Source organism: Acomys minous (genome assembly GCF_964271855.1).
Source record: "Acomys minous genome assembly, chromosome: 13".
Classification (NCBI taxonomy): Eukaryota; Metazoa; Chordata; class Mammalia; order Rodentia; family Muridae; genus Acomys; species Acomys minous.
In genome coordinates, this window is record NC_140495.1 from 18,889,917 (window position 1) to 18,903,348 (window position 13,432).

The 13,432-nt window shown below is 43.6% G+C and overlaps 1 protein-coding gene across 2 annotated transcripts in view; it reads left to right on the forward strand.

Annotated features, from left to right (window-relative positions):
* The window catches only part of DNAJC13 (DnaJ heat shock protein family (Hsp40) member C13), a 103,279-nt gene that overhangs the window by 75,698 nt on the left and 14,149 nt on the right, over positions 1-13,432 (forward strand). For both annotated transcript variants that reach the window (XR_014773444.1, XM_084751883.1), the window contains exons 41-51: positions 133-300; positions 2,419-2,532; positions 3,589-3,705; positions 4,247-4,424; positions 6,311-6,402; positions 8,099-8,198; positions 10,156-10,230; positions 10,589-10,701; positions 11,717-11,886; positions 12,006-12,048; positions 12,414-12,587. Coding sequence is in view for 1 of the 2 variants with exons in the window: in XM_084751883.1 (XP_084608009.1) it covers positions 133-300; positions 2,419-2,532; positions 3,589-3,705; positions 4,247-4,424; positions 6,311-6,402; positions 8,099-8,198; positions 10,156-10,230; positions 10,589-10,701; positions 11,717-11,886; positions 12,006-12,048; positions 12,414-12,587 (1,344 nt within the window). In the remaining variant the exon portion in view is untranslated. The remainder of the gene's footprint in view (positions 1-132; positions 301-2,418; positions 2,533-3,588; positions 3,706-4,246; positions 4,425-6,310; positions 6,403-8,098; positions 8,199-10,155; positions 10,231-10,588; positions 10,702-11,716; positions 11,887-12,005; positions 12,049-12,413; positions 12,588-13,432) is intronic.

The window sequence follows — 13,432 nt, forward strand, 5'->3', positions numbered from 1 at the left end:
GCTGTTCCGATCTCAAAATGTTTCTATATAGGAATGACTCTGTCAAGTTACCATGCCACTTATGTAAGGAGACAACTCGTATTTTAATGTCCTGGTTTTTGTTTTGCTTATTTATTTATTTATTTTTAACAGGAAGTAGCCAACAGTCTCGCAAAACTCAGTGTCCGTGCTCTGAGCCGCCTTGGTGGGTATTTGTCTGAAGACCAAGCAACCCCAGAAAATCCAACTGTAAGGAAGAGTTTAGCTGGCATGCTGACGCCCTACATTGCTAGGAAGCTTGCTGTGGCTAGTGCTACTGAGGTATGGACCAGCGCTAACCTGGGTTTGTGAAATAGTGCAAAACTCTTCAAGTGATAGAGGACAGGATAGTTGCGATGGCTCTAAGAAACCTGGGAGTTGAATATTCGCTCACATGCTTGTCCTCTCAGCCAAGAAAACAAGTGTACTGTGGGTTTGTGGCAGAGACAGCAGACCCTGCGCCAAAGCTCTGGACAGAGGATTAGCTTCACGTTTCTCAGCAACAGAGCCACCTTAATTCTTACCAACCTTGAGTCACAGAGGGGTCAGCCAGGAGACTGACTTTACAGTGATGTTTCCAGTCAGAGCCCAGGTTTGTTTAGATGTTTCTTTTTAAGTCAAGGTTGAAATGCTGAAAATAAATACATACAGCCACATCCCCACACAGATGCATTTATACATCAATCTGTATGAGATAAGCACGGCTAGCAACCTCACAACATGCATGTCCTCTTGGTGAGGACTAAAGAGTGAAACTGTAAAGCTGCACTAGGTAGGTGCTATGTGCTGTTAGGTAAGAGAAGCTTTAAAAGACTTCAGCACAGCACTTAGATTGGTCATACAGAAAAGTTAAGTAAGGAGACCTGTCTCAGAAGCCCAACTGCAAGGGTTTCAGGTAAACAGGCCAGACCCCACGTGTGCTGTTAGGAAACTAGCAGATCTGCACCAGACCTTAGGCTGTGGTCATCCTGGTAGAATAGGAGAGAGGGCCAGTGTTCCTTTTTCTTTTCTTTTGTTTTTGTCTTCCTCACTGCTGTCGTCTATAACTTTTGTGAGGAGAATGTCCTCAGGCTTCTACAGTTCCAAGTACGTTTAGAGTCTAAGCCCTCACTTGCTTTGTAGTCGTTGGTGCGTGCCGTGGCCTGGAATAGCGTTTCTGTTCCCCTAAGGATGAACCAGCTGTGTTCTCCCCTGCATCATTCTGCTCTCTAGTTTGATGCTTTTTGGTGACTGCAAATATCCTGTCCAGAAATACCAGCACATTAATGGTTACTGTCTACAGCCTTCGTTTTTATTTTTATTTTTATTTTTTTTTATTTCAAAACCAAGTCTTTCCATGATTTCTATCTATAATTATTGAGGTCTTTATTTTAAGCTGCCTGGTCTCTGCGTGAGGACTTTTCTAATCATTTATTTTTCTCCAGCAGTCTATAATCTTTGAAAGTAAGGTTTGGATGGCTTTGTAAATGATGAAGCATACATGCTGTCTTAGTTACGTTCCTGTTGCTGTGAAGACACACCATGACCCAAGCCACTTTTAATAGAAAGCAATTAATTGGGGGCTTGCTTACATTTCAGAGGGCTAGTCCATGGCCATCATGGCAGGGAATGTGACTTCAGGCAGGCGTGGCGCTGGAGTAGCCACAAGAGCTTACATCCCTATCTGAAGGTGGCAGGCAGGGAGAAGGTGAGACTGAGCCTGAAACCTCAAAGCCCAGCCCCAGTGGCACACCTTCTCTATAAGGCCACACCTCCTCATCCTTCCCAAACAGTCCACCAGCTGGACACCAGTCATTCAAGTATGTGAGCCTATGGGCCCGTTCTCACTCAGACCACCACACATACTCACACTACTTTCCTCCTGACCTAGAGTTCTGGAAATGAGAACAGTTGTCTTTCAGACATTGAAGTGTGGAATATGTATGTACATTTACAGTTGAAGACGGCCAGTGGGAAGCATCTTCTGCCTGCAGAGCTTCTCACATTGGCCTGGAGTCAGGATGTAGGCAGGCAATCCAAGCTGCCCCGCCCCACTTTTTATTTTCGTTTCTTGGGAGTGTGCTTCATAAAGATGTAGATTTTTGTTTTCACGTATATGTGAAAAAAGTATAGTATGACTTTTTAGAAATACTGCTAACTAAATGCTTACGGTACTGGATTTTCACAAGAGCAGAACTAAGACTGAGAACTGGGTTGCAGTCAGGCTCAGATTTCGGTTCCAGGTTCATATTTATTCATGTGAGACCTGTGACAAATAACATCAGCTTTTGTAGCCTTGGTTTTTCTTAATTGCAACATAGAGAGCATCAGCAGGCTTGTTGGAGTTACAGAGGTCCTAACCGCAGGCTGTTACACTCAAGGCCCCCTGAGTATCTCTCAACAGTAATGTTGTTTCCCTAGACCCTGAAGATGCTTAACAGCAACACAGAGAGCCCTTATTTGATGTGGAACAACTCTACAAGGGCAGAACTGCTTGAATTTCTTGAGTCACAACAAGAAAATATGATTAAAAAGGTATGTTAATGTTTTACATGTTCTTGGATGATTTATTCTGGTGGAATCAGTGTTGATGAAGCAGTGTGCTATTTACCAATTAGACAGTAAATCAACAGCTTCTGGCCACCTCTCAGTTGGCCCACGTCAAGGATAGCTTGGTATTGTATGAAGTAGTACTTTAGAGTGTGAGGATGGCTCAGCAGTTGGGAGCACATACTGCTCTGCAGAGAGTCAGAGCTTTACTCCCAGCCCCCATAAGCCAGCTCATATTCCTGTAATTCCAGCACCCCGGTATCTTCTGATGCATGTGCCTCCAGAGTCACTTGGATTCACCTTTACAAACCCACACAGACAGGCATACGCATGTAATTAAAAATAATAAAAGCGAACCTGTAAAATACTACATTAGGATTTTCTTATTGTCACTACTTACATACAGTTAGCATCACCTAGTGTCGTGCCCAAAAGCATTGCTCACTTGAGCTGCTTTTCCTCTCAGTCGAGGCTTCCATTATCAAAACTGACATTTCACATCTCTTATCTACCACCTTCTAGTGGAGAAGATGCGATGTACTGGGAGAGTTGGGCACTTGAATTCAGTTTCTTACTTGTAACCCCCAATTGAGAGTGCTCATTTCTCAGCCAGCTCTATCCCCCACCCCAATTTGGCTGAGCCAAATGTCCAGTGGAGGACTGAGAAGAGCATGTCACACCTGCTTTATATGGTGGAGGACTGAGAAGAGCATGTCACACCTGCTTTATATGGTGGAGGACTGAGAAGAGCATGTCACACCTGCTTTATACGCCAGCTCTAGTTCTTGACTCATCCTGGTGATCTTCTGAGAAGTCAGAATGAGTCCTAATAGTCTAAGCAGAAGTAAAACCCTGTTCCGCTGCACCTGCTGCAGCCATGCACTAGTGCATGCATCCCACCGAGTTTGCCCTCTCTCAGTGAGTGCATGTCTCGACATGTTGAGTACATCATTAAACAAAATGGGTAGATTTACAAACTGGACGTTAACTTCTTACATCTAACAGTCTAATTTTTCTTTTTTTCTTTTTTTCTTTTTAAAGGGTGATTGTGACAAAACTTATGGAGCAGAATTTGTCTACAGTGACCATGCCAAAGAACTTATTGTGGGCGAGATTTTTGTTAGAGTCTATAATGAAGTCCCGACTTTCCAGCTAGAGGTGAGTGCTCGGCCTTTCATTTTATCTGAGCCTTTGATGGTACTTACTGAGGACTGCTGACTTCTCAGAGGTCACAGAGTGCAGTTAGCACTCTTTACCTGCTGAGCTCTTTATAAGTTGTCCTGGATAGGACACTTAACTGCTGACGAGTCTCTTCAAAGATAGTGCTTCTAACCCTTTCACAGGGTGGTATATCAGATACTCACACCACAGTTTGTAACAGCAGCAAAATTATACTTACTGAGTAGCAACGAAATAGTGTTATGGTCGGGGGTCACCACAGCATGAGGAGCTGCATTAAAGAGTTACAACACTGATGAAGAATTGAGTTTCATAAAGCTCATAAAACAGCTGTGTTTCACCAGGCGGGGTGGTACATGCCTTTATTCCCAGCACTCAGGAGGATCGCTGTGAGTTCGAGGCCAGCCTGGTCTACAAAGTGAGTCTAGGACAGCCAAGATAACAGAAAAACCCTGTCTTAAAAAACAAACAAACAAACAAAAAAACAATTCACATTTATATGTTTGTGTGCTTGGCTTAGGTTCCAAAAGAGTTTGCTGCAAGTCTCTTGGATTACATAGGCTCCCAGGCCCAGTACCTCCACACCTTCATGGCCATCACTCATGCTGCTAAAGTGGAGTCGGAGCAGCACGGGGACCGCTTACCGAGAGTGGAAATGGCTCTGGAGGCGCTGAGAAATGTCATCAAATACAACCCAGGTGTGTGATTGTACTTGATTTGTAGCACCTTTATAACCAGGCAGCCAGGGGTTCCAGAATATTCTCAGTTGTACTCGGGAGACTTGGCTACTCTGCTACATGTGGTGTACTAATAAGGGAGCAGACTTCATGCCATCACCTACCATGAATAGGCGGGGAGGGAGGTCCAGCTGCTGTGCTTTGGAGAGTTGATGTTTAAGAGAAGATGAGCTGAGATAGCAACATTTGTTAGTGTGAAATTTCACATTACTGGTATAAATTAATCATATACATATACACGCTTGGATTTATTTATTAGATGATCTAAATTGTGCCTCTTTGGTCCTTAACACAGTACTCTGTGCATATGGACACTCATTTTTTTTTAATTGCCTGAATTTTTTGATGTGTAAAGACAAAAAAAATAAAAAAGTGAGCGTTCTTGTCTTGTATGTCTTTCAAAGGACATTTGATAACCATCCCAACAGGTTCTGGATGGGCGCAGTGCATGTTAAAGCTGTAACCACAACACATCCTTCATGCTTAACCTATGCCAGCAGAGGGAGACCTCAGACAATATCACTGCAGCTTAAATTTCTTTTATTTACCCTCTTCAATGGATATTGAAGTGCTATTAAAATTTTTGGCTTTTCGGCATTTGCCAAAATTTTATTCAAGTAACCAGTAGCAATATTAGAAGATTATTCATTCACAGGGTACACTGAGAGGTTACTAAAGACGTCAAGCCCAGAGAGAGCATCATCCGCATTGTTTGGGGCTGATGTCATTAAGTGTGACTGGTGTTTGAGGCACAGTGACCCTTCCTCACAGGAAGTGTGCTTTTCAATTAGTAAAGAGCGAAGGAGGGGCCTGCGTAGGAACTTAGCTTTGCCTGCCCCGCTGACCATCTCACCATGTGTTAGGACCGTGCTCACCATGCTGTCCTGTGTCCCACTGGTCAGCTGGGATGGATCTGACCTGTCAAGAAGTGGCTTGAAACTGAATAAAAGCAGCTTATTGAATATTTTCAGACTTTGGGGGATAAAGGCATCTAGAACCTCAAAAAATTAGTTTAACTCCTGCACAGCAGCAGGCAGTGTGTGCTGAGCAAACACTCTATCCTGTGATTTGCTTGGTTGACAAAAGAGCTAGCAGATGTGTGGAATTGGGACTGAAGTGAGTAAGAATGGAAGCATTGCTCTGTTACGGGGAGTCCTCGTGTGTGCACATCACATTGCTCATGATACTGTCTTCATGTGGCAGAGTTCTATCCTAGTCCTTATTAAAGGCCAAATGATGGCAGTTCTCCCCAAAATCAATTAGGTTGTCAGGGGTAGGGGGTAGTCCTAAGGCCTAGACAGCAGCCGTGTCCACCCGCTGAACATTGCACAGCATTATTATCTACTGCTAGTCACTGCATGACAGTGAGTAATTGAACAGTGTCCTCCCCCCAAACACACACACACACACACACACACACACACACACACACACACACACACACACACACACACACACACACCAAAACCACACAGTGCTTTGAATCAGCTTACATTGTGTTGGGTTGCATTTACATGTGTCCTGAGGCTCATGCATGCAACCTGTAGGCTCTTGATGGAGGCTGCTGGTAGGGGTAATAAGTAAAATGATCTCCTTTTATTTAATTTTTTTAAGTTATATTTGGGCTGATTATTTGAAATTTTTCTTGTTTTTAGCCTGGGCTAGAGGGAGGCTTGCATCGAACCTGTGAGACCCTTGTGTTCTGAACTTTGCTGCTTGATGCCCTGTGCAGCTTCTAGCTGCTGCTCAGTGTTCCCGGAACACGATTCTCAGCAGCTGACAGTGTGCTGCAGAGCCTGCAGTTGTAGTTCATGTAAATAGAGTAACTGCTGCTTCTTATTCCCTAGGTTCCGAAAGTGAATGCATTGGGCACTTTAAGTTAATATTTTCTCTTCTCCGAGTCCATGGAGCTGGTCAAGTGCAGCAGCTGGCTTTAGAGGTAAGTGTTTTGTACTAAGGAGTGCTGTACTTCCTACCACTTACTGTCAGTGGTTTTCTAAAGTGGATGAAAGTCTGTATGTGACTTACATGATAGCAGATTCATGTAATTCTGAAGTTGAATTAATGTAACTATGAATATAACCTGAAAGAGCAAATGCTGTCATTGAGAGCTGTTCGCCTGTGGTTGTTGGCATGCATCAGGGCCTGGTGTCTGGTAGAGTGCCATGTAGGCTATGTTAGGGATGAGGCTTTACTGGAAAGTTTAGTAGCTACAGATCAACAAGAGGAGAAGGCAGTTTTCTGTCCTGGTCCCCCTGGAAGGATGTCTTATGACCAGGACCTCCTGAGCCTTAGTTTCTTTCCCTTAGTTGTTGCCTTTCCTTGTAGACCTAGCATAGACATAACTGTTTCAGCAAGGCTTGGAGACCCCTTAGAAAAGGGTTATAGAAGAGTGCCACAAACCCCTGTGTGGTAAGGATCCCAGAGAAGTTGGGAGGCTCTTTCTCAAAAAGAATGAGACCGTTAGTCCCATAGGATGTTGTTTTGGTTGCAGCCGTTGACAGAAGCAGGAAGCCCCTGATCTTGGTAATGTTGTCCAGGCAGCTCAGAGTAAGTTCTTGGAGGTCATCCTGAGATAGCCCTGTCATCTCAGCACATGGTGTATTACTGAAAACACCACTTTCAACCCTGCAGGAGCACGTACACAAGTAGCTTTAAAAAAAAAAACAAACAAACATCGTGTAGTGTGTCCTAAGATTACCTTTCAGCTCACCACATTTTTAATAGAATAGTCGTTAAACTCGTCAGGAAGCATTAACAAGCATAGTCTTTGCATTGAAAACCATGCTTTATTGTTTACTTCTCTCAAGTATCTTGTAACTTCTTTGGTGTTTTGAGACAGGGTTACTCTGTGTAGCCCTGGTTATCATGGAATTCACTCTGTAGACCAGGCTGGCTTCAGACTCAAAGATCCGCCTGCCTCTGCCTCCTGAGCACTGGGATTAAAGGTGTGCACCACTACTGCCCAGCCATCTTGTAGCTTTTTTTTTTTCAAAGATTTATTTATTTACTATGTATATAGTATTTTGCTTGCGTATACACCTCCACACCATAAGAAGACACCAGATCTCATTATAGATGCTTGTAAGCCATCATGTGGTTGCTGGGAATTGAACCCAGGACTTTTGGAAGAGCAGACAGTGCTCTTAACCTCTGAGCCATCTCTCCCAGCCCCCATCTTGTAACCAGCTTTTTAAGGAAATGTTATTAGATCTAAAATACAGTATTGTAGACTGCTGAAGCTGGACCGGGTAGCGTCAGCCTTCAGTCGTACACAGCAGTGGCTAGACATGGAGCAGCTTTTCCTTGAAACAAAAGATGCATCAATTCTTTATAAAGGAAGTTAGAGCAGTCTGCTGTGTTAGCTGCTAAGGACACTTAGATCCTCCTAAAGCAAGAGAAAGCCACGGTGAAAGCCAGTCCTCCCTAACTGCTCCCCATCTGTGACCACAGTCCTAAGGGGCATTCTATGTATGTCAAACAGGTTTCTCAAATGATCGCATTAATAGCCAATCTTTTGAAATTCTAAAAATTAAGTGTTTTGTTTTCTAAACATTTTTGTTATTTTTGTTAAATTGTTTCTTCATTTAATTTAGGATTAAAAGTTATTTAATATCCTGCTGATTAATTTTCAGGTTGTGAACATAGTGACCTCCAACCAAGACTGTGTCAATAACATTGCAGAATCCATGGTTTTGTCCAACTTGCTGGCTCTTCTACATTCCTTGCCATCGAGTAGGTATATGCACAGATAGGACTTGGGAACCACAACATGATAGATCTCTCCAGGGGACAGCAGTACACAACTGATACAGAACTGAGACACAAGTCATCCGTGTTGGCTTTCAGAATGTTTGAAGTAGTAGCCATCGTTTTAGATTTATCTTCCTAATTACTGTGTTCTGTGTAAATGAACAAAATTGTGTTGTTTCCCATATAAAAGTAGAAATTTGAGGAGTGAGCGAGCCTAAGACCAAAAGAACGTAACCTGTAAATGTCAGCTTGCTGTGCATAGTTCGCGTATGACTAACTGAAGATGTGCCATGTTCCATGATGCAGTGTAACTAAAAAAACTAGAAAGTATGCTTACGGTAGCCATGGTACTTTGTACTTACTCCTGCATCCTTTATCTTTTACTCATTTGAGTGCCACCAAGCTGATTATAGAATACAGCAGCCTGACTTCCTGAGTACAGCCTGTACTGATGCAGGTTCCTTGACAGCAATATAGTTTGTCTACCATGACAGTTAGCCTTTGTGCTGGTTCTAGCCTTAAGGTTGCTCTGTGGGAGGTCGTTGAGGCTCCAGCCAGTTTCAATACAGCTACAATCACAAAACAAATACCGTGATATGATACATTACTAGTCAACTGGGTGCTGTGTGGGCCTTAAGTCTACCTCTCTTCAGTCTTGAGAGTAGGACCTTCCTCGATTATCTTGTATTGTTGATCCTGTCTTCATATTCAGTTAATTGACTAGACATGCATTTTTCTTGAATAATGTTTTCTTTTGAATAAATAACAAACTTGGGATAGCTCTTTAAAATGGCAGCACTCAAGAGGCAATGGCAAATGGATCTCAGTGAATTCTAAGCCAGCAAGAAAGAAAGAAAGACAGACAGACAGACAATAAAATGGCAACCTTAAAAGGCCATTTACAGATTACTGTTGTCAATAATCTTTTTCAGGCTTTCTAAGACTTAATACAAAACTAAACTGGTTGGTAAAGTAAAACATGAAAAATACCAGTTTCAAAATGTAAATTTAGGAGCTGAGAGATGGCTTGGCTTGTTTAGAGCACTGGCTGCTCTTGCAGAGGACCCGGGTTCAGTTCCCAGCACCCACATGGCAGCTCTCAGCTTAGAACTCCAGTTCCAGGGCATCCAGCATTCTCTTCTGACCTCTAGGTACCAGGCACAAATGCTATTCCATGCAAGAAAAATGTTAATATATAGAAATAATCCTTAAAAAGATAAAAGGCAAATTTATTGCTGCTTCATTTATACAGTATAGCCTGCACTTTATTCTTCCAAGTAAAGTAGTTGACAGTAGGTATTTCGACCTGCTCTCACTCTCACTGTCTGAGGAGCATTGTTGTTAGCGTTTAGTCTCAGCCAGTGTTTGTCAGCCTCTCTCCTCATTGTCAGCTCTCCATTCCTTTGGCCTCTTGCCTGCCATTCCCATTTGACGCTGAAAAAGCAAAGTCTACTGATGAGTTCAGTGTACTCACAGACCCTGCAGCAGAGGCTGAGGAGAGCAGGCTGTGTCTAGGATGCTGTTGTGTCCTAGGAGTGCAGCACGGATTGCAGTTTTTCTTCCTCCTCGGTCCCTAAGACAGTAAAAACTAAGTAGAAGTCTTAGGTGTCCTCTGGATGTTAGGAAGTGGTGATTTGGGCCATGCCGAAAACAGTGAGGTGGGAAGACAGTATAGCATAGTGGTCATAAGGGTGGACTTCAGAGGGAAGCAGATCCGATGGAAAAACCAGCTATACCACTGAGTTGCTGTAAGACCTTGGGCTGGGTCAGCTGGGACTCAGTTCCATCATAGCCCAGCTATAGCAGTACTTGTGCTGGTTAGCATGAAGGTGAACTGTGATGCGCTATAAGGTACCTGGCCGAGAGACTGACACACGTCAGTGCCCTGTACGTACACTGAGGGGTTGATGCTTCCCTTGACATGTCGTTTGCTCTGCAGGCCGTCAGCTCGTTCTGGAGACTCTCTATGCTTTGGCATCGAATACAAAGATAATCAAAGAAGCCATGGCAAAGGGTAATGTGCACATCTCTTTCTCATCCATCCAGCCCAGTGTGCTGAAGTTCACCTTGAACCGGGGCTGGGGACATAGAATTCATTGAAGTGTTAAAGAATTCTAAAAATTTAAATAGCTAGCTAGGCATTGTGGTGGCCCTGTTTCCCAGCTACACAGGCTGAGGTAGGATTGTTTGAGCCAAGGACTTTGGGTCAAACTGGGCAAAATAATGAGATCGTATTGAAAAACAGAGGCAGACAGAGAGAGATGGAAAGTATAAGACGTAGTGGGTTGAGAGTGTGTGGGAAGTAGATAGAAACTGCTGAGGAGAGACGCCACTCTCTGCATGCAAGCATTGCTTCTTTCTTTCTTTCATAGGAGCTTTGATTTATTTATTGGATATGTTCTGCAACTCAACACATCCACAGGTTCGATCCCAGACAGCAGAACTTTTTGCCAAAATGACAGCAGATAAACTAATAGGTCCAAAGGTGAGCACAAAATATCAGTTACTGTGGTAATTATTTCATGACATTTGTATTATGTCTGTCTGGAATGGCAAGGACAGGAAATGCTTTTCTGTGGAAGCTGAGGTTGCTCCTGTGTCAGGGAGCCTTGCTGAAACTCAGAAGGCTCAAGAGAGCGTAAGCAGGATGATAGCTGCTTACCTCTCTCCAAGAGAAGAACTGGGCAGAGCTGCGGAGACAGCTCAGGGGGTAAGAGTGCCTGCTGTGCAAGCAAAGAGGCCTGAGTCCCCAACACCTGAGGAAAAGATGTGCATGGCCTTATGTGCCTAAAAATCCAGCATGAGGGAGCATTGAAGAGCATCGGCATACACTAGAGGCCTAGGGTACAGTCTGCTCAGCCTAAGTCCTCAGTCAGGCTGTGCGACAGATTAGGGGTCAGGTTAAATTCTCAGCGCTGCAAAGACTCTATCTTGAAATCACTGCTTACAAATGAAACATTCATTCAGCTGCTGGACTAAGGGTTGTATTGCATATATATGAACCTGTTCAGAGCATTCTGGAAACTTCACATGATGCATTCTGGATTTTTTTTTTCCCCTTGGACACATATGTTGGTTGGTTAGCTGGTTGGTTGGTTTGCCAGTCTTCCTGTTTTGTAACAGTGTCTCACACTGTAGCTCAGGCTAGCTAGCTTGAGATTCCCTTCATAGCCTAAGCTATCTTGAACTCCTGTCAGTCCTCTGACCTAGCCTCAATGCTGGAATGACAGGCATGAGGGACCACACCCAACTGGAGTGTTTGCAGGTTCGTAACTGTAGGGAGCAGAGAAGTAACTGGATGACTAGGTATGGCAGGTCATCTTGTTAAGGTTAACCTTTGCATCCATCAAGGTTTGTCTTTCCTTCCTCTCCAGGTCTTTTGCTGTTTCTCTGTCTAACCCCTAGCATGGATTGCACAGCTACCCTGGCTTAGAAAACTGAACAAGTGAAATACTGAGATGTTTCCAATGGCTCTTAAAACTCTGAACTTCCTCTCCTAGGTTCGAATTACGTTAATGAAATTTCTGCCCAGTGTGTTCATGGATGCCATGAGAGACAATCCTGAGGCTGCTGTGCATATATTTGAGGGAACACATGAAAACCCTGAGCTGATCTGGAATGACAGCTCCAGAGATAAGGTGTCCACAACTGTGAGAGAGATGATGCTAGAGTAAGTAAAGATGGCGGCCCAGGGATGAGCATGGTCCTGCTCTGCCTGCCCCTCTCCAACACGTGTTCTGAAGCTTAATTTGACTAAAGTTGAGTGTTTCTACCTTTCTCCCCTCCAAGGCACTTTAAAAACCAATGGGACAACCCTGATGTGAACTGGAAGGTAAACTACACTTTTATTTTATACTTGTTTTGTTGTTGCTCTTGTTGTTGTTGTTCTTAGTTCCTGTTGAGTCAGTTTGTCAGCCTGTTACTCTGTTCTTTTTGGGTTTTCGAGACAGGGTTTCTCTGTGTAGCCTTGGCTGTCCTAGACTTGCTTAGTAGACCAGGCTGGCCTCAAACTCAAAGCAGTCCGAGTGCCTCTGCCTCCCAAGTGCTGGGATTAAAAGCGTGCGCCACCACGTGTTGTTACTAACAGCTATTTTTACACTAGTTTATTGTATGAAGATTTCATTAATGGCCTTATACTTCTCGCTTCACAGATAATTTAAGATGGCTTACTTGTGATTCTTTCTCTTCTCTTTAAAGTTGCCTGAAGATTTTGCTGTGGTATTTGGCGAAGCGGAGGGTGAGCTTGCTGTTGGCGGAGTTTTCTTGAGAATCTTTATTGCACAGCCAGCTTGGGTGCTCAGAAAACCCAGAGAATTTCTTATTGCACTATTAGAAAAATTAACTGAGCTCCTGGAGAAGAACAATCCACATGTAAGCTTCAATTATCAACAAAACACTTTAAAGAGTTTGTTAAATATTCCAGTACATTTCCCTTAAACCTTCATTGTCACTGACCTAGGGGACCTCTCAGACAGCAGCCTGAGGGCTAGGCAACTGCAGTGGGAGAGCATGTGCCTAGTGTATGCATGGGTCTCAGGCTGATCACCAGAACTGCATGAAAACAAAACTCAAAATAGCAGCTGCATCTGAGTTCAGATGCCCATGTTGAGTGTATGTGTGTTCAGTAGTGAAACCCTTCAGGAAATGATTGTTTATGAAACAAAATTAGAGCTGCAGATATTTAGCCAATGCTGTTTCTTTTTTTTTCCAACTTTTTTTTTAATTGAAAAATAAAATCATTCGTATTACATCTCAATTGCTATCCCATCCCGTGCATCCTCCCATTCCTCCCTCCCTTCTCCCTTCCCTATGACTGTGACTGATGGGGACCTCCTCCCCTTGAATATGATGCTAGGGTTTCTTCTTGGTAGTCTGCTATCCCACCTCACTGTTTTCGGCATGGCCCAAATCGAGCCTCTCCATCAAGGGGACATGGCTAAAAAAGGGGCTGTTTCTTATAATAGTAGATGCTCTAAAAAGTTTCTACCCAGTTTCCAATGACTGCATGACTGAAGAGACATATTAAATGCTGAGTTTTTCTCTGAAACTGAAAAGTTCTTCCCTGTACTTTTTGTGTCTGGAAGACATAAATAACCTTGCCACAGAAACTGCCAGAGGGCGCTATGCCTGTCCTCACCACCAGAGGCTGCTAGGAAAGCAGGAACAATGACATGGCCTTGGGACTGGTTTCCAAGTCAGACATACTGATGGATTAA